This window comes from Gymnoscopelus microlampas, assembly GCF_963454915.1.
Source record: "Gymnoscopelus microlampas genome assembly, chromosome: 16".
Taxonomy (NCBI): domain Eukaryota; kingdom Metazoa; phylum Chordata; class Actinopteri; order Myctophiformes; family Myctophidae; genus Gymnoscopelus; species Gymnoscopelus microlampas.
In genome coordinates, this window is record NC_139953.1 from 10,914,400 (window position 1) to 10,936,479 (window position 22,080).

Consider the following 22,080-nt stretch of genomic DNA (forward strand, 5'->3'; position numbering starts at 1 on the left):
CTTTAAAACATCAAAACGTTGCATTTGACCTTGAAAAATGTTCCACTAAATCCATAAAGCACAACTTTTAAATATATGACGTAAGAGGGTATTAGGACCAGAATTGTTCAGTAGTCAAGTCAAGTCAAATGTATTTATATAGCACATTTAAAAACAACAGCAGCTGACCCAAAGTGCTTTCCAAACAAATAGCAAGAACAAATAGGACAGCATTGATTTATTGATTGATTGATTGGATACTTTATTTAGAAGTTTGCAGAACAAAAACAAATGGAAGTACAGTTTGCAATACAAGGTCAACTAAATAGGATTGAAAAGCCCAGAAAAGCCCCATTGGCTTGTTTCAAATGGGGTCCTCATGCATTCAATTCATGGAGCGAGTATAATATGAGTATATATGAGTATGAGGATAAGTATATAGCATGGTAGGTTGTTCAGTAGGACATCATGGTAGGTTGTTAAGTAGGACATCATGGTAGGTTGTTCAGTAGCATGGTTGGTTAAGACAGGAAGCAGGAAATCAAGTGTCTCAGTTTACTTCTGAGGGGGAAAAACAACATTATAAGAAACATTTAATTTTGTATTATTATTATCATTACTATTAATATTGTATTATTAATATTAATATTATTATTATTATCATTGTCAATATCTTATTAGGGTATAATAGTAGTAATAGTGACCCTCATTTAAGTGGTGTAGACCAAATAATGGGTCTACGGCGAGATCACCATCATTGTCGGCCGGGCGTGTAGGATGTGTCTACACCCTTTTGTTCCATCGTAGACATGCGGAGCAGCATTGTCTGACCATCTGACAGGCATCTAAACCTATATATTCACTCCAAGAATGTATAGCTATAAAACTAATAAATAATACACGTGACAATGTGTCATATGAAGTATTGATATTTCCAAGTGTACGAGCTTAATTGAGAAATTAGAAATAATATAACATGTTTACAATGTTACAAGTTAGATGCTTAATCATTCAGCCATTTAAACAGTGCTTGACTGGCTCTGTGTTAAGATGAGTGCATATGCAAGATGATGCTGAGGATCGCTGCTCTGGAATATTTGTATGACATGAGAGTGACGTCTCCCATCTGGGATAGCCTACAGTATGCTACGTCTTTCTGGAGTTATGTGGAACCTCGTTTAAGGATATAAACCCGACGCTCGAATGCCAGCTGTGCCCAGCCAGCGCAAGTGATCTTCATGGCAATGGGAGATTGGAGATAACCAAACCAGCCCACCACACACTAGCCTCCATTAATGTTTACGCGTTAATCAAAAAACCTAGAATACCCTCCCTTTTTGGAGGGTATATGAGCCCGCCTAGGGAGCCAGAGGCCCTGGTTGCCCCAGGCACGATTCCAGGACAGGCCAGCAAATGTGTCGATGAAATGAAATTTGTCCCTGAGCAAGACTCTTAACCCCTAATTGCTCACAGGCCCTCATTGGAAACAAGACCGCAAGGACTTTCATGAACAGACCTGTTAAAGGAATTATACTATAATTATTCCCTCCCTCCCACACGCACGGCACGCGTATATAATGAATTCATGTAAATTCATTATATGTTTTTTTCATCCCAAGACAGCGTTCTTCTGATATATAGTGACACTTTATAGCTGACTAGACTAGCACTGTTACGAATGCTGTCGTACTTTTTTTAATTTTCTTATTGGACGTGTCTGTGAATCTACAAGATCTACAAATATCCAAGCTCGTAGCGAGGCACTCTGTGCTTGTACAGTATATCTGCTATTTTTTGAATACCCAAAGAAATATTAAAATGACACAGATGCATTCCTGGCCTTTAAAAAGTGCTCGCTTATGGTCAAAACGTACTTTAACAGAGGCCCCAATTCTTCTGGTTATAGTTATAGGTGGTGGCGCACCACAGACGTCCATCGTTTCTGCCGTCAGTGGTACAGCCAGAGTACTTCTTCCCAGAGAACAGGAAGGGGAAGACGCAGGGCTTTCCATTGGATGCAATCACCTCTGCATCAACCAGTAAAAGGAGGGAAAAGAATTAGATAGCCAGGCCGATGGCAGATTATTGCATCCAATGCTGTCAACAAAAATAATTGGCCATTTTTTAAAAACTTTTGCCTATAATTACATGCCCAAAATAGGGATGCCAGGTTGAAAATTGTTAAAAATTAGGATCGGCTACATAATCGCTAATTGCGAATACCGAAGTCAAATAATGGCTGATACAAACCACTACATAGCTCTAGCTCTATAAGGCACAGGCAAAATGTGGGCTGGTAGCAGAAGGGATGTTATAATGTTAAGCAAATTAGGCTGTACTAAAACAGAGATGTGCAGAGTGAACCAATACTATGAAACATATAACTAAAAGAAACACCTTATAAATTACGACCACAATTACAACAGGAATGAATGTATAGCTATAAAACTAATAAATAATACATGTGACGATGTGCCATATGAAATATGGATATTTCCAAGTGTACAAGCTTAATTGAGCAATTTGAAATAATATAACAAGTTTACAATGTTACAAGTTAGATGCTTAATCCTTCAGCCATTTAAACAGTGCTTGACTGGCTCTGTGTTAAGATGAGCGCATATGCAAGAGTGAGAGTGACGTCTGCCAACTTGGATAGCCTACAGTATGCTACGTCTTTCTGGAGTTATGTGGAACCTCGTTTAAGGATATAAACCCGACGCTCGAATGCCAGCTGTGCCCAGCCAGCGCAAGTGATCTTCATGGCAGCGGGAGATCGGAGATAACCAAACCAGCCCACCACACACCAGCCTCCATTAATGTTTACACATTAATTAAAAAACCTAGAATACCCTCCCTTTTTGGAGGGTATACTATAATTATTCCCTCCCTCCCACACGCAGGGCACGCCTATATAATTAATGAATGTAAAAAAATGTGCGGCCCGCACAGCATCGGCCAGGCTGGTTTTCCTTATTTTGTGTAGTGTCAGCAGATGAGAGCAGAGGCAGAGATTCTGTCTGGGACAGTAATGTCTCTATCTGTGCAGACGGAGGCCGTTCTGGAGACACATCAGACGGAGTAAGCGGCAGCTTACAAGGCGCTGCGGCTAAACTCTTAAAAAGATCGCTTTGAAGGAATGTCTTCTTTTTTCGGCGGTGGTTGTGGTCCCTTCCATTCCAAGACTCAGGAGTAGACTGAATCTAGACGAACATTTCCTTGAGTTTCATGCTGTGCTATGTGCTACAGTATATACACTTAATTTGAATACTAATGAAGTACTCACTTCAGTGACCCGTCGTTCAATGAAGTGAATGGCAGGTCGTTGAGTTAATGTGTGAATTTTTTTTTCTTCCCCAGACAGCGTTCTTCTGACATATAGTGACACTTTATAGTTGACTAGACTTGCGCTGTTACGAATGCAGTCAAACTTTAAAAAAACTTCTTATTGGACGTGTCTGTGAATCTACAAGATCTACAGATCTACAAGCTCGTAGCGAGGCACTCTGTGCTTGTATATCTGCTATTTTCTGAATAGCCAAAGAAATCTTAAAATGACACAGACGCATTCCTGGTCTTTAAAAAGTCTTAGTATCATGGTCAAAACGTACTTTAACACCCAGGTAAAAAAGTAGTATACTTGAAACATGAAAAATATAATATAAGTGTACTAATATTATTAAAGGTATACTTTGGATTTTTGTACTTATAGGGTAAGACCACTTTGGTAGAGGTTTGGGTTGTGTAGTTACCTTGCCATGATGTAACTCCAAAGGTGGGCAAGAAATCAAAAATAATTGCTCTATTGATTAGAAATTGATAATTCAAAATATGCTCCTCATTGACTTACATTGTACGGTAAAACAGCTCTCAAAGTCACTCTTTTAGCACATAAATGAACCCAAACATAGCTGATTCAGACAATATAGAGCATCACCAAACCCAGTACTGTTTTTTTTTTTTTATAAAAATGTCAACTTCCTGTTCATTTTACTATTTGAAGATCTGGATCCGGATCCGCCGAGCCAGTCCGGGTTTTCTAATTATTAAAAATGGCAAAATCAACAGGAAGTTGACATTTTTATAAAAAAAAAAAAAACAGTACTGGGTTTGGTGATGTTCTATATTGTCTGACTCAACTTTGTTTGCGTTCGTTTCTGTGCTAAAAGAGTGACTTTTACCGTACAATGTAAGTCAATGAGGAGCATATTTTGAATTATCAATTTCTAATCAATGGAGCAATTATTTTTTATTTCTTGCCCACCTTTGGAGTTACATCATGGCAAGGTAACTACACAACCCAAACCTCTACCAAAGTGGTCTTGCCCTTTAAGTATGCTTATTTTAATGTAAGGTCATTTCAAAATGAGCTTTAGTGTACTTTAAAAAGTATGATTATTTACAAATCCTTTTTAATATACTATTAATATGCTTAATTAAAGTGTAGAATAATTTAAATACATTAGAAGTCCTGCAATCCTGCATGCTGCACTGGCTTCCCCGTGATTGGTCAGAATCACAGGGTTCACTTTCAGCAGAGCCATTGGCTCTGCCTTTCAAATTTGCTGTCATGTGATTATGACATAATCAACTGTTCCGTTTTTGTCACCATCTTGTCACTTGGGTTGAATTTGTTCTCCTGCTATGCCACGAATTTAGCACACAATTTGCACTTTTAGTATACTCAAGCATACCTTAAGTAGTAATTTATTAGTACTTGAGTACACCTAAGTTCAATTTAAGACGGCCAAAATAGTACATCCATACTAAAAATATACTTTAATACATTTTAAATAAACTAAATGGGACACTTAAAAAGTATATTTGAAAACTATTATTAATATGATAAAAGTGTTTTAATAATACACTTTTACACTACTGATAATGTACTGTAATCCCATTTAAAGTAGATTTACAGCACACTAATGATATAATATAATTGCACAAAAAGTGCATTTAGACCGCTCGTGGGTCTACTTTTCACTACTGTACTAAGTATACTTAAAGTTTGTAAAAGGTTGTACGAATTTAGCACACAATTTGCACTTTTAGTATACTCAAGCATACCTTAAGTAGTAATTAATTAGTACTTGAGTACACTTAAGCTCAATTTAAGTCGGCCAAAATAGTACATCCATACTAAAAAATATACTTTAATACATTCATCAAAAGTATACCTTTAGTATGCTAATTTTATTTTTTTTTACCTGGGCAGAAGCGCCAATTCTCCTGGTTATAGTTGTAGGTGGTGGCGCACCACAGCTTTCCATCCTTTCTGCCGTCAGTGGTACAGGCAGAGTACTTCTTCCCAGAGAACAGGAAGGGGAAAACGCAGCGCTTTTTTTTTGGCACCTTCACCTTATATCCCTCTGCATCAACCAGTAAAAGGAGGGAAAAGAATTAGATAGCCAGGCCTATGGCAGATTTTTGCATCCAATGCTGTTAACTAAAAAAATTGGCTATTTAAAAAAAAAACGTTTGCCTATAATTACATATCCAAAATAGGGATGCCAGGTTGAAAATTGTTAAAAATTAGGATCGGCTACATAATCGCTAATTGCGAATACCGAAGTCAAATAATGGCTGATACAAACCACTATATGGATCTAGCTCTATATGGCACAGGCAAAATGTGGGCTGGTAGCAGAAAGGATGTTATAATGTTAAGCAAATTAGGCTGTACTAAAACAGAGATGTGCAGAGTGAACCAATACTATGAACAATATAACTAAAAGAAACACCTTATATATTACGACCATAATTACAATATGAGGTAAATAGTAAAAATGTAACATGAATCCTCTTCAGTAGAAACTACTGTAGGCCTACATCATAAGCGTCATGTGACATAACCACTGTTGCATGGACTGAACTTGTAGTCCCCTAGTAGAAAAGTGATGTAATAGCATGTGCCACTATGATAGGTGTGTGTGCTGTGTATCTCTGTGTGTGTCTGTGTGTGTAGCTGTGTGTGAATCCACAGAGATGATTGGTGGGGTATAGCTTCACATGTTGGAAAAGTTCCTCTTCTCGGACGTATTCCGCTTCTTAATGACGAAAAGCAGTTGGGGCAAGACTGCGCCACATTTATCAACAGCTGACAAATCTCACACAATAATTCACAGGGTACACCTATTTCTAAGCTGGTTTGTACGTTCCATTGATAAATGAGGGCCAGTATATTTTTATTTATGTCATTTTCCTCTCCTTTTCATTTGGCACTCCCTGGTGGCCCATGTGACTCACTGCAGTAGAGCTTGTTGACACGGGCGATGTCGTTGGTGTTCATTTCTTTGGCGCCCCCGACTGTCTTGCTGGAGTTTCTTTTACGAATAATGGTGGGCTTACCCCTCCGTTTGGAAAATGCATAGCTGACACACACACACACACACACACACACACACACACACACACACACACACACACACACACACACACACACACACACACACACACACACACACACACACACACACACACACACACACACACACACACACACACACAATTTTAGAACAGCATCCAAAATAGCTGACAAATAGCCAAGATATTGCAGATCTACAAAGCCCCGTTTGAGCATGCACACGTCCAACCCAGATTTGGCACAAACAAGGGGTTGAATTTGTTCTCCTGCTATGCCACAAAAATGTGGAATGCCCTACCAAAAGCTGTGAAGGAGTGTAAAACCCTACTCTCCTTCAAAACCGCTCTAAAAGAGTACCTACAGGTGGCTGCAATTCAAAACTGGCCCCTGTAAAAGTCAAAACCTATAAACTAGAGCACTATAGCCTGTGCATTTCAGCCATTTGAAAATAGAAGATCTACAAGCTCACAATGTGGCGCGATGTGACGCATTGTGAACTTGTAGATTTGCTATTTTCAAAAGATCTTTTATACATTTGAAAACTGGTAAAATGGGGACATTCTGCATAAAAAGTACTTTCTACTTTTGGTACTTTGAAGTACATTTTGATACCAATACTTTTCTACTTTTACTCAAGTGAATTTTGAATTCCGGACTTTCACTTGTAACAGAGTATTTCTACATTGCAGTATTGATACAATACCTTTAGGCTACTTAAGTAAAAAATGTGAGTACATTTTCCACACTGCCCCAAACACACACGCACGTGCACGCACGCATGCATGCATGCACCCACGCACGCGGGCACACACACACACACACACACACACACACACACACACACACACACACACACACACACACACACACACACACACACACACACACACACACACACACTAACCTGCCGTAGTGCATAACTGAGTTGAAGTCGTAGGGAGTGCCTAAGTTGTTGGTATCCACCTTCTTGAAGTTGTTTTCCATTCCTGTAAGAGAAGCAGAGTCGACCAATCAGAAGACAGAGCACATACCACCAGAACCAATCAGACAACAGAGCACATATCATCACATTATAAACGAACCAATCAGATGTTCACATATTATACAAAGTATATAATAGATTTTTATCCACTTTAACGCTGACATCCCCCTCGTGGGCAAAACTTCAAAATGTTTAAAAGCATTTTCACTTTTTGTGGTTTTCATTTACAATTCACTATGTGTTTTTTTCTGGATGGCGAGGAGCACTGGTTTGGGTTCACTAACTCGACATACCGTTTTAGTCGCACCACAGCAATTATTTGCAGTCGCATAAATTCTACCAATTACATTGTTTTGGTCGCACAAATTAACCCATTCAATCCGAGAAAGCATCTGTGCCAATTCATACTTTGGCTATTAAAAAAATATTTTTGAAAAATCGTGAAAAATTTAGCAAATCTTTGAATATATGCATCTTTTAAAGCAAACATTTTTTACTCAATTCTTTGCCTCTGGGGGTTCCCTGGAACAACATATTTTGAGATGAGGGGGTACATATCAATTTTGGGGGTCCTTGACATGAAAAGGTTTGAGCACCACTGATATAGATGATATTTTTAGAATCGGGTTGAATCTCAGGTGACCAAAACTTCCAAAATTTCCAGCCCTGGTTACAGTGTTACCAAATGTGTAGCTGCTGGTATTATCATTTATTGTTGTAATTGTTTGTTGTTTTCTTTATTTGCTAATGTTTAGTTATTATGCTGAAAGTGTTGTGCCGGAAGTGGCGTTTCCATGTATTCCGGACATTTGGCCATATATGGTGTCCCAGTCAAATGGCTCCCTAGCAGCAGTGTGTGCCACACGCCCGTGTGAACGGGTGTATGTGTGTGTTTGTAAGCAGCGTGGCGCTTATAACTTTTGAGTACCTTGGACTGCACCACATTCCCTTTTAAAAGCACTATGCAGCCAGAGAGGTAATTTAATGTCTATTTCAATTGTATTTTCTTTCGTTATGCTACCTGATCGTCATTTACTTTATATGAACAGTTTGACGTTGGTTTATATGGAGCCGCAATAGTGCTTAAATAAACTACCAGTGAACAAACCAGACTGACTCATCTGTGAAGGGAGTGATAAGATGTATGATAATTATCGGATTTATATACGATCATTTTACCCACTTTACGATGTACGATCAATAATTCCAAAAAGGCCCAAATATACGATAATTTCGCCATATCACAAAAAGGTTTGTGAATTTACTAGATTCCCTGGCTGCTGATTCAGGATCTGGTTTGGCTTTTCAAAATAAGTCATTAAATCAGTAAATCTGACCATGGCTCTGTTTACGTGGCATTAAAAACACCGGTCTCGTCTCTCCAGTCCAGTTCAAGGCTTTTATTTGTGTCCAGGAAGTTGCCTGATTCCACACCATATGAAATGTGTTTTTGCCACGTAGGAGTCTCAAACAAGGTTGTTTCTTACAATAAATACGCATTTTTTTGGGTGAAATTACATATTTACACCTGTGATATCTTTTTTTGGCTGTGTACCATAGTTTTCTTTCAAATGGCTTCCGTACGATAATTTAAGATTTCCCATCTGGCAACACTGCCTGGTTACCTGATTGAATGTTCTTTTTGAGGATGGTGACGTATTTGTCTCTATCGGAGCGGTTCTGTTCGTGATGGAAGCCCAGAGCGTGGAGAGCCTCGTGTTGGATGGTTTTCTTATGGACACACCCCCCTCTCCCTATAGAAATCTGCTGACGGCCTCTCTGCCGCCCGATCATAGAATGGCACCTACAGTTTATAATGTTGCATTATTACAATGTTACGATGTATGCATTCATTAGACGCTCTTATCCAGAGTGACTTACAATAAACAAGGTAAACACATACAGTACATGTATAGAATGCAGAGAGACAGTGTAGTGTCTCAGTAAACTATAGGATCACAGGTAAACTAAGAGCCTAGCCCTTTTCGGAACCCTGTATACCTTTTTTGTAGTTGGGATGCTGACGGTATCCAGAGAGTGGTACCAGTGGGTGAATGAGAGAAGCCATTGACTTTCAAGGAACGTTAGATAGCGTCATCACACCAAATACAAAAAAAGGTATAATGGGTTCCGAAAGGGGCTAACCAATACCCTAGCATCAGTCTAAACAATCTAATATCGTGTGTGTGTGTGTGTGTGTGTGTGTGTGTGTGTGTGTGTGTGTGTGTGTGTGTGTGTGTGTGTGTGTGTGTGTGTGTGTGTGCGCGCTTCCGTGTGTGCGTGCGTGCATGCATGTGCGTGTGTTTACTAACCCATTCCCAGGGTATATATCCACATAGTATCTCTGTTTTTTCCTCTGCACAAAACGGATGCATGTGGATGTTCTGAAGGTGCCCAGCGCGTTGAGGATGGTTTCACGCTCCTTACGGCCTGCAGAGGGAGACAATCTCAACCACTTAGTTCAGTCACTCTTTTTTTTTGTATTATTATTTTAGTTTTTTGTTTTGATGGATTGAATACTTTATTAGTCAGAAATGTAAACAGCATGGAGGTACAGTAAAACATTTAGGCTAAAAGGATAACCCTAACCCTAACACAAAAAAGACCTGGGGACCTGTTTGAATGATGCCCGTAGGAAGTATTAACTTGTTTTTTATTGTCTCCGCCAGGCCGAAAGGCATGGCGAGAGAGTATGTTTTACCCCCTCCCCTGTCTGTCCGTCCGTCCGTGTATCCGTCCGTCCGTCCGTCCGTCATTCTGTCTGTGTACAGCTAATCTCCGGCACCGTTGGCTTGTGCAACTGTGCACACACACTCCCTGGATGGCACAGCAGAACCTCTGCCCCAAATTTTTCACATGGGCCTTTTATCCACCTGTTTCCGCGGGTAGTTTCCTGATAAGTGGGAAACATCCTGCGGGGGGACCGGAAGTAGGAAGTAGCAGCTCAGTGTGTTTACATTTGCCAGCAGAACGTAGCTGTAGGCTGTAGCTTCACAGGTAGCTCCGTTCCGTGAGCAACGATAAGACATCCGGTTTTTGAGCTAGCAACAATAAGGTTTCCGGTTGCCTTCAAAATAAGATCGCAGATTTCTAACGTTTTTTAAAAGACACAAATCTATTTTCAAAATACATGTATGATGTATGTCTTTTAAATGGCGCATATTCGAAAGGGCTGGACCACACATGGACAAAAGACATCATCAACTTGCGACGGGCGTTGTCCCGCTTGAGTAAAAGATGAATTATTTCTATAATAAGCAAAGTATTTAAGGTGTTATTAATTTTAGTTATAGAGGGTCATTATAATGTATTAAGGCATATAAGGGTTATTAGCCAGGGATCCTTTTAATAATCTTGTTAATAAAGAATTCAATCAATCAATCAATCAATCAATCAATCAACCAACCAACCAACCAATCAATCAATCAACCAACCAACCAATCAATCAATCAATCAACCAACCAACCAATCAGAACGTACTGAAATGATTAGAGATGGTCATAGGGATATAAACTTTGCCGTTTTTGTGTCTGGGCCACAGACATCCTTTCCGCGTGCACCGATCTGCGTTCCTCCCGATTGGCATGGCGATGTCACCAAACATGAGGTAAGGGTCACCTCTGGCATGACCTACACACACGCACACGCACACGCACACGCCAACAGATGATGATATACACAATTATACATTTGTATTATAGGATATGGATTTCATTGCTACGGCTGTTAGTTCTCCTCCAGACAACCATGTTGTCTCCTCTAGGCTCACTCACTCAGGTTGGTGTTCGCTGTCTCAATAATATCACCTGGATTCATAGAAACACACAGACACAGTTATGAATATAATCCGAATTATTACGAACAGCTTCTGACATGCTGATGTTATGATGTTTATAACATGGTGATGTTATGATATAACATGATTTTATATCATGATATATTATAAAGAGCATACAGTATAAGTTATGATGTTTAGACTCACCAGCATCAGCCTCTCCAATGTCTCCAGTAGCTATATCCTGCAAAACAATACACACACGCACGCACGCACGCACGCACACACACACACACACACACACACACACACACACACACACACACACACACACACACACACACACACACACACACACACACACACACACACACACACACACACACACACACACACACACACACACACACACACACACACACACACACACACACATCAATGCAGGCATGTACACACACATGTATGGATGTGTGTGTACAGTATGGACACATCTCTACGTTTGGGCTTCAAAATACATTTTTGGTAAAAACAAAACAAAAACAAACCCTAGGGGTCCTCAGAGTTACTACAGGGGGTCCGCCAAATCTTAGTGTGATAGGAGCAATTTATTCTTCTTTTAAATCAACCACTTGAACCCCATCATCTCTATTCTGAGGGGAAACATTTGCCAAAAATTGTAGATCTACAAGCTCACAATGCCTCGCGCTGCTACGCATTGTGAGCTTGTAGTTCTTCTGTTACCCAAACAGTGGGTCGACACCGGTTTGTGGGTCGCGGACATAATTTCTTTACATAAAAAGTACCACAGATTAAATATGATCTCATGTTAATGTGTATTTTCAGACATTTAACCACTTAAACCCTCAATACTTTCCCTCTTCAACAAATCTGTTAAGAAATATGTAAAAAAAAATGTGGACAGCTATTTTCTGTGAATGGTTCCTTCAGAATCAAGTGGTTAATGTAATAAAAAGGTTCTTATCATACAAAGATTTAGTGGCCCCCTTCAGTAAGTCTGAGAGGACCCCCTAGGGGTCCCGGACCCCCTGTTGAAGACCCCTATAGGTTAGAGAGTTCCAAAACGTCATCTCCACGTACATGACTGTATTCCTCACTGCATTCGTTCTAGGCTTAGACTGTAAAAATGTCATATTTGTACATATATTATACATATCTCTGTTGTCGGGCAGAAACCAAATAAGTCCAATATATTCACCTATCAGGAAATTAAAAAAAAACATGTTTTTAAAAAAGCACAATACTGTCTCATCAAAGTCGGTATGGTGACTTTACATTGTCAGATACTTGAATGTGTCCTTATATTATCATCACTTTACCCTAACACAGCTCAAGTGGAGTTTTTGACCATTAATATGGAGATAGTTGTTTTGTCCATTATTGATTAAAATGATCAAGTCAGACGGGGAAAAAAAGTTTGAGTCAGGAGGTTTAAACGACATTTTGAGGATCCAATGGAGTTAGGAGGTTTAGTCAGAAGCGACTTTTAATACTTTTCAAAGGTTCAATATTTGTAAAACCCACACACAGACGTAAATGTAAACGTAGATGTATTTATGTCTGAATAATATCACCCACATCCAGTTCATCCAGATCTTCAGTGATGATGTCATCTGGATCCTGAAAAACAACACAAACACGCACGCACGCACGCACGCACGCACGCACACACACACACACACACACACACACACACACACACACACACACACACACACACACACACACACACACACACACACACACACACACACACACACACACACACACACACACACACACACGCACACACGCACACACAAACATATTACAACATCTTCCACATAATCCAACATATTCATAGAAAAGATCATGTGTAAACAAACAAACAAATGTCATTAATTTACACAACACTGATGAAAGGGCTGATGCTGCGCACGTGTGTATGTGTCTATGTGTGTGTGTGTGTGTGTGTGTATGTGTCTGTGTGTGTGTGTGTGTTCGTACCAGAGGCAGTGCATAGATGGTTCCAGTCAGAGACAGGAGTATGAAGACAAGAAGTGAAGTCATGATGATTATAATAAACCTGAATATAGATAAGAGATTATAATAATGATAATAGATAATAATGTGTATAGCACTTGTCTTAATGGTGTTGCAAAGTGCTTGTACAGATAAGAACAACAATAATGAATTATGTCACAAACAGACCAACAAGGCAATGAAACATTGCTATAGCTTGTATATCTGCTATTTCCTTTATAGCCAACGCTAAAATCTAAAATGACACAGATTCTTTCCCGGTTTTAATGGGTTAAAAATGTATTTGGAAAAGAGGGGAAGTCCGCACACCGTTTAAGCTCCCAGTAGAAAAGTTTTATTTATTGTTAGGTTAAAAATAGATTTAAACTGGTTAATGGGGTACTATTAGTTCACTGTTACCCAAACAATCAACCTCAATACTTAGTAAACTTTCCCTCTACACCAAATCTTTTAAGAAATCTGTCAAAAAATGTGGACAGATATTTTTGGTGGATGGTTCCCTCAGAACATGGATGCGAGGGTTCAAGTGGTTAATGTAATACAACGTTTCTTATCATACAAAGATTTAGCGGCCCCCCCTGTAGTAACTCTGAGGAGCCCCTAGGGGTCCCGGACCCCCTGTTGAAGACCCCTAGGTTAGAGAGTTCCAAAACGTCATCGCCACGTACATGACTGTATTCCTCACTGCATTAGTTCTAGGCTTAAGGTCGTTACATACCGGCGATTATGCGAATATACGCAAAATTCGGACTCGTTCCGAATAATTAAAAGACGCTTTTTCGCTCCATGTACGCTTCCATTGACTTTATAAGGTTTTTAAAAAAAGCGTATTATTCGCTTGAAAAAATCGCCCCGGTGTGTAAGGACCTTAAGACTGTAAAAATGTCACATTTGTACATAATATATTTATACATATCTTTGCTGTTTATTAACTTAACAGGAAATGAAAAGTAAAACTACCTCATCACAGTCGGTATGGTGACTTTCTACATTGTCAGATACTTGAATGTGTCCTTATATTATCATCACTTTACCCTAATACAGCTCAAGTGGAGTTAGGAGGTTTTTGACCATTAATATGGAGATAGTTGTTTTGTCCATCATTGATTAAAATGATCAAGTCAGACGGGGGGAAAAAATACGTTTGAGTTAGGAGGTTTAAACGACAGTTTGAGGATCCAATGGAGTTATGAGGTTTAGTCAGAAACGATTTTTAATACTTTTCATTGGTTCAATATTTGTAAGGGCTGAAAACCCACCTCTTCAGGAAACACTACCCTGACCCTTCCTCTTAGCCTTGCCTACTTGTTGTCAATTAGTTGTACGAGGTCTTGTTTTATTGGATCTTGTTAATTTGAAACACTTATTTGTTTTAGCTCTTGCTCATTTGATTTTCCTATGCGTCTCATCTGTTTAAGAAAGTAGGTAGCTGATATATTGCACTTTTACCTTAGCGCTATACACTCTTGGTTGCTTTTTTTTAAAGAAGAGAATGCACTTATGACTTCTGGTGATTAGTAGTTTCCTTGCCTAATGCACTTATTGTAAGTCTCTTTGGATAAAAGCGCCTGCTAATGTAAAGTAATGTAATGTAATGTAAAACCCACACACAGACGTAAAGGGTGTTCAATAGCACTGATTTATTTTGTTGAAAGTTGAAAAACTTGAGATAGTTGGTTTCTGCCCGACAGCGACGATATCCAGTATAAAGGCCATCAAGGCCCACCAAAATACACTAAATCAACTGTAGAGTTAGTCAACTAAAACTAGATTAAGATTAAAACATTTCAGATGACTAAATGGAATTTTATTCAAAAGACTAATGACTAAAAACTACATCAAAATCTGCTGTCAACTTTAAACAACATTAGAACCGGGAAAGCATCCGTGTCATTTTAGATTTTAGCGTTGGCTATTCAAAAATAGCAGATATACAAGCTTGTACATCTGCTATTTTAGATTTTTTTTTGTTGAAAAGTCTTAAGTGTGAGAACAACAGATTTAGATGGCATTTTGTAAAAGGTCTTAAGAGTGGAGGAGAGCAGAGTAAATCTTACCATGGGCCAGGTGCAGAGTGATCAGCAGGTGCAGAGTGATCAGCAGGTGCAGAGTGATCAGTAGGTGCAGAGTGATCAGTAGGTGCAGAGTGATCAGTAGGTGCAGAGTGATCAGCAGGTGCAGAGTGATCAGCAGGTGCAGAGTGATCAGTAGGTGCAGAGTGATCAGCAGGTGCAGAGTGATCAGCAGGTGCAGAGTGATCAGCAGGTGTGTGTGAGGGTGTTATATACCCTCCTACCAGCGGGGGGAGCTCCTCCTCCCTCTGCAGGGTGTGGAGCCTAATGACTCAACACCCGTCAGAAGACAAGACAAGATCCACAAAGCAGACAAACAAACTGAATGAACTCAAAGTTGTGTACTCAAAGTTGTGTACACAAAGTTGTGTACACAGCAGTTAAACTGTCTGCCTGTCAGTCTGTCTGTCATTCTCTCTCTCTCTCTCTCTCTCTCTCTCTAGGTCGTCCTCAGACAAATTGCTGGCTGGCAGTTCTTGATGTCTTTGGCAGTGTCCTGCTAGTCTCATTCTCCTTCTGCTATTTTCTCTTTCAAACTTGGCATTCCCCCATACAGGATCTTGTTGGTAACATGTGTACTCTTGCTGATATTAAGTACCGCACACAACATTCTGGTGTAGCACCCATCTAGAGTCTTCTGCAGGGTTGGCTTCAGGGTCCAGCATTCACTGCCATAGAGGAGAACACACTCTACCGTTGCATAGAAGAAGCTGAGTTTGATTCTGTCATTGACCACAATAACTATTATCTAACTATTATTATCTCAACTGCAACACGATCCACAGGGCCACGTAATGCATAGTAGGCTACACACATGATACCAACCACCGGCTTCGAATGCTATCAATGCATTGAATGGGAGATTATCACGATTTATCAGACCATTGAATGGGCGAAGTAGGCGAGCTACCGTCTACCCCGCGATTTGTCAGACCATTCATTGGGCGTAATCAGGAGCTACTGACCTACCGACGGAGGCGGAGCAGTCCCCACAACAATATTTACGATTCTGTCCATATCGGTACATAACTCGAACGGCGCTGAGTAGGCACAGGCGAGGGTCGCACCGCTCCGGACGGCAACTCAGTCGCCTTAGCTCCTTCGGTGGCCCGTCGCGGGGCTCCACCTCGCCTGAGACTGCGCGCCTCCGTCATGGTCCGAAACCGAAACAACCAAAACCAAAACCGAAACTAAAGTATTTAAGTCATCTCCGTCGGTAGGTCAGTAGCTCCTGATTACGCCCACTGAATGGTCTGATGAATCGCGGGGTAGACGGTAGGTCGCCTACTTCGCCCATTCAATGGTCTGATAGAACGTGATAATCTCCCATTCTATGCATTGATAGCATCCGAATCAGGTGCACCAACACCATATTAAAGGGATATTTGCCTTTCAAACATGTTTGGACTCATTTTAAAGTCTACTCAGGCTTTAGTGTTTCAGACAGTTTTTAAGTTTCTTGATTCAGTATTTAGATATTTGATGTTCCTTTTATCAGACACGTCCCCTTTCTATACAAACCCATCGTAACTACAAACTCCATTTTAACCATGATAGATTCATTGAAAACACATGTCTCTGCTTCTGGTGACTGATATTGTTCTTCTAATGAATGTTTAGACTCTTTGAAAACACCCGTCCTTGGTTCTTGTGACTTTTCCTTCTAATGCGTGAGGGGGCCGTGTTTTTTCAATTACTTTATTTATTTATTAATTAGTTTATTTAATTTCCCCAAAGCATTATACAAAATGAATCGAAAAAGCCAGAGTAGAAGTTATAATGACCCCAAACATGTTTGAAAGTGAAATATCCCTTTGAAGTCACCTTGCTAAAAATATGGCCTATGTAATTCTTTCAAGCTTTTCAGAAAACAGAAACAAAAACTGAACCAAACACAGACTATATAATATTCCTTTATCATTTCACCCAATAAGGTTTATAACAATATATGACATACAAATAACGTCATTATGTAACATAAGAGGATTAAATAACTGAGGCCAATTTATGTTTTGACTTTTTTTTCTTTTCTTCACATTGTCTTGTGACTTATGGCACAAGACAATGTGGCTCCCACAGCACCAATTTGCTGGCTGGCAGTTCTTGATGTCTTTGGCAGTGTCCTGCTAGTCTAATTATCCTGGCTGCTATTTTCTCGCCCACACTTGGCATTCCCCCATACAGGATCTTGTTGGTAACATGTGTACTCTTGCTGATGTTAACACATCGGGTGCCAAACACGGTCTTCAAAATAAATGTTTGCACAGAGTAGCGTTTTGGTGCTGAACGCGGTCTGAACCGTGTTTTCAGTCGCTTTTGTTTTTTTCCATACTGTAGCAGCTCTGGAATCACCCACAGTGATTCTGAGAAGGAAGGGCCTTATAGATCACCGTGCCAAAAAACATCTCCTTCTCTAAAACCCCTATAACTCCGAAACTTGTTTACGTTGGGAAAAACGACTCATTTTGTATGTGCGATCTCTGCGCCATTGTGACCCGCGTGAAAGATGTTATCGTTCCAGGCGTTAGCCAGGACCATCGTGCAAAATGCACGCATGCTTTGTTTCACATGGAATGCACATCGTGGAGTCTACAGCTTAAACAGCGCCGCGCAGCTCAACGGTGAGATTTCTGGCACCAAACGTAATCTGTTATTATAAAATTCTGGCACCGAATGTGTTAAGTACTGCAAGCAACATTCTGGTGTAGCACCCTAGACTCTTCTGCAGGGTTGGCTTCAGGGTCCAGCATTCACTGCCATAGAGAACACACTCTACCGTTGCATAGAAGAAGCTGAGTTTGATTCTGTCATTGACCACAATAACTATTATCTAACTATTATTATCTCAACTACAACACAATCCACAGGGCCACGTAATGCATAGTAGGCTACACACATGATACCAACACCATATTAAAGGGATATTTGCCTTTCAAACATGTTTGGGCTCATCTAAAAGTCTACTCAGGCTTTAGTGTTTCAGACAGTTTTTTAGTTGCTTGATTCAGTATTTAGATATTTGATGTTCATTTTATCAGACACGCCCCCTTTCTATACAAACCCATCGTAACTACAAACTCCATTTTAACCATGATAGATTCATTGAAAACACATGTCTCTACTTATGGCCATCTGCTTGGCTAAATCAGGGTCCATCCTCCAACAGAGGACAAGGGACTCGAGGAACTGTGGGTCCTCATAAAAAAGGTCCCCTGTCACACCAAAGTCCTTACATGAAAAAGGCAAGCAGGGCTGGTGGCCATCAGCCATGGTAGACAGCCTCAGAGGCTTGCTCCTGTACGCCAAAGGCGTACAGAATTTGACATTGGCCGGGTTTCCCAAAGAGCTCGTGCGTAGAGCATCGTCGCAGGTCCGACGACGGGTCTAACGTGTGACGTCACATGCTTCACAGTACCATAGCAGGCACGTAGATTTCAGGTCATGCGTGGCCGTACGCAGCTTGCGCAAGCGTCTCCTACACAGCTGGGACTCGGCCAAACCTACGCTCTACCCTCATTAGTAGCAGGTGGTTGTGCCCCTGCGTGCCATCTAAACTGGCTGCGTGTGTGGTAAAAGTACATTCGTGAGACAGAATGCGCGCAGCATACTCCCCGCCCACAGTAGGAGGGGAGTACTGTCCTACGAAGCATTTTGTAACGAGCGCCCTGGGCCGCCTGTAACACCCATCGTTCTATGAAATCTATGAAAAGACCGACACACACACACACACACACACACACACACACACACACGTGTATATATATATATATATATATATATATATATATATATATATATATATATATATATATATATATATATATATATATATATTACGGCCGGGCCGGTGCGTAAAAGGGCGAGCGGCTGCAGTGCTTCGTCCTCTATGCATGAACCCGAAGTTTACAAATCGTACTCTCACGGATGATCCAATCATCTAATAAAAATATTAAGCACATGCCAAGTTAACTAAAGGTATATAAATGATGCTGAGCTAAATATGTTTTTGAAAATAGCAGATCTACAAGCTTGTGACACGTTGTGAGCTTGTAGATCTGCTATTTTCAAAAGATGTTTTAACCATTCATAAACATGGCGAGCTGTTGCGCTCGCCGAGCGCAACAGCTGTCACTTTGTGAGAGGAACTGCACTTTCATCATAACGTTGAACTATAAAACTTCGAAATTAAGGAAACATATTTAGCTCAGCATCATTTATATACCTTTAGTTAACTTGGCATGTGCTTAATATTTTTATTAGATGATCGGATTATCCGTGAGAGTACGATTTGTAAACTTCGGGTTCATGCATAGAGGACGAAGCACTGCAGCCGCTCGCCCTACCCAAAATAACAGATCTGCAAGCTATCAACACGGCATGTCGCAGTGTGTTTGTTGTATATATGTCTGTTTTTTGGGGGAGGCGTCGCCCGTTACGCGTTAGGCTGTCAATCATGCAGGGGGACGCCCCCTCTATCCTCTGATTTTTTTTGAACGGCGAACAATGGCCGCAGTGTTTATTTAAGATCATTGAAATGTCACCTTAAAAAAATGCATTTTAATACATTACAGAATGTACCTATAAAAATTTAAGTGTCCAATTCATATAAAGGTAAGTTAGATAAAGGTGCGACTTTATCTTAGTATTTTTGCAAAATCCTGTATATATAGATATATGTATGCAAAGGGTGTTTAAACTATAGTAGGATAGCACTACGTAGTTGACGTAGGCTTTACGTAGGCTACGTCCAGGATCTCTTCACGTGCATGCTGTCTCACGAATGTAGTTTTAGCACAGACGAAACGGAACCTACGAAGATGGTGTCTACTGAAGCCAATTTAGATGAGACGTTGGGCACACACAGCTGCTACTAACGAAGATAGTGCGCAGCGGGGTTGCTACTGCGCAGATGCGTGGAGGCACCTACGCAGCTTCTAGGCTACGCAGGAGCTCAAATTCGTTTGGGAAACGCGGCCATTGACAGTTGACATTGTCCAGGTGGTGACGTCACATCTGGGGATTCCAGTCTTTGTGCTCGTTTGGGGGAAACTATGAGAGAGTTGAGTGATTTTAATTCTGGTCATGGTAATGTGAGTATTTGTTTTTTATATCATTGCAAGGCATGTGTGAGCTAACCCTTCAGGCATAACGCGTTTCCCCTTGGGACTCGTGAGCACCAGAACGTAGTGTGGGGTGGAAGTGTTTCGGAGCACGTCCCTAGTTTTGGGGGGTTGCCAGCTTGCTGGTCGCCTTTTCCACGCTAGTGGGTTTTAGTGCGTAAGTACCTGGCCGCAGAAGCCCCTGAAGACTAGGGTTCAGTTATCTAGATTTGGATATGCAGTTAAAGGGAATGCTCAATTTAATGGCTTGGCATTATGGTAGTTATGCTTGAAATTATATTCTGTTTTCGATCAGGTTTTAATGGTTTTGGTCATGTTCTAGATATTTTTTGTGACATTTGAAAGCCATCATGCCTATGTGTCAGTCACAGAACACACTGTTGAGTTTTGTTCACCCTATGTGAGTTAAAGCATGTACACACTGCAGGATATTTGGTCCGATTATACTGTCGGGGACCTTTTTTGGCGAGGTTTTGGTCGCTGTGTGTGAAAGGCTCTGCGAGAGGATACGGCCACGATAATTACGCTCGGCGGTGGCTTCCCGACCGTTTTCAAATATCTATCAGGTTAGATATTCGTCTCTGTCGCAGACTGGACATCAGACAATATCATACAGTATGAAAGGAGCTGAGACCACACTGCAAGGAGATGCACGCTACAGCCAATGAGAGCACATTACAGCCACCATGGCTACGGGAGCGTCGCTGGATCTGACCACAACAAACAGTCCCTAACATAATATTACCATCCAGTCCAGTATTAAGTTAACACTATAAAACAAAAGGAGAGAGTGAGCGAGCCTGGTGGGCTGTTTATTTGAGAGGAATTGCACAGAGAGTTTTGTTTGCAAGCAGCGTGACGTGAAGGTTTGTTTGATTGTCTTCAATGTCAATATTTAAGTTCTATGTCAATATTTGAGTTGTTTGTTATGTTTCATTATTGGTTTAGCACTGCCAACACAGGGTTTTTTCGTGTTATAATTGTAGCCGTAATGTCTACATGCTGTTTATATTTCTGTCTAATAAAGTATTCAATCAAAGACTCCAATACCAACACTAGAAAAAGTGCTCCTCGGATCACAGGTCTCTGCCAGGTCAGGTAGGTTATTGGCTGTAGAGGCCGATCCTTGATCCACAGTCTCTATTGCAGTGGGGGCATACAGTATATGAATGGTTGACTGGGTAGTGGTAGTGGTGGTGGTGGTGTGAGGAGCTGTTTTGGTGGTAGATCTCTCCTTTCTCTGTTGTCTCTTTGCTTCTGTTGCACCATGGAGGTCCTTTTCTTGTTGTGCTGTGCCTTCATGGACCATCCTACTCTACATGTCTCTCTGGAGAGCAGCCTCCTCCCAGTTGCTGAGGCTGAAGCGACACTTTCTCAGGTGGGTTTTGAGGTTGTCTTTGTATCGCCTTTTCTGCCCCCCTTGAGTGCGCTGTCCTTCCTTCAGCTGGCCATACAGCATTTGTTTCGGAAGGTGGTTGTTAGGTGGTTGATGGCCTGTCCATCGCAGCTGGTGCCGAATGATGGTTGTGGTGATGCTGGGGATGTTGGCTTCCTTCAAGATACTGATGTTAGTTCGCCTATCTTCCCAATTGATCCTGAGGATCTTGCGGAGACATCGTTGGTTGGTACTGCTCCAGGGCCTTCAGGTGTCTGCTGTAGGTGGTCCAGCTGTCAGCCCCGTAGAGCAGAGTGGGCAGAACTACAGCTTGATAGACAAGGAGTTTTGTCTTTGTCTGAATGTCACGATT

At 40.8% G+C, this 22,080-nt stretch overlaps 1 protein-coding gene across 1 annotated transcript in view; it reads right to left on the bottom strand.

Annotated features, from left to right (window-relative positions):
- Positions 1-217: 217 nt before the first annotated feature.
- Positions 218-22,080, bottom strand: part of LOC311063175 (hatching enzyme 1.2-like) — a 157,227-nt gene continuing 135,364 nt past the window's right edge. Inside the window, exons 6-14 of the mRNA XM_084082451.1 lie at positions 11,099-11,131; positions 10,806-10,955; positions 9,638-9,755; positions 8,951-9,129; positions 7,248-7,329; positions 6,226-6,350; positions 5,187-5,348; positions 1,854-2,006; positions 218-540 (exon numbers count right to left, since the gene is read on the bottom strand). Coding sequence (XP_083938577.1) covers positions 1,855-2,006; positions 5,187-5,348; positions 6,226-6,350; positions 7,248-7,329; positions 8,951-9,129; positions 9,638-9,755; positions 10,806-10,955; positions 11,099-11,131 — 1,001 coding nt within the window. The 3' untranslated portion in view covers positions 218-540; position 1,854. The remainder of the gene's footprint in view (positions 541-1,853; positions 2,007-5,186; positions 5,349-6,225; positions 6,351-7,247; positions 7,330-8,950; positions 9,130-9,637; positions 9,756-10,805; positions 10,956-11,098; positions 11,132-22,080) is intronic.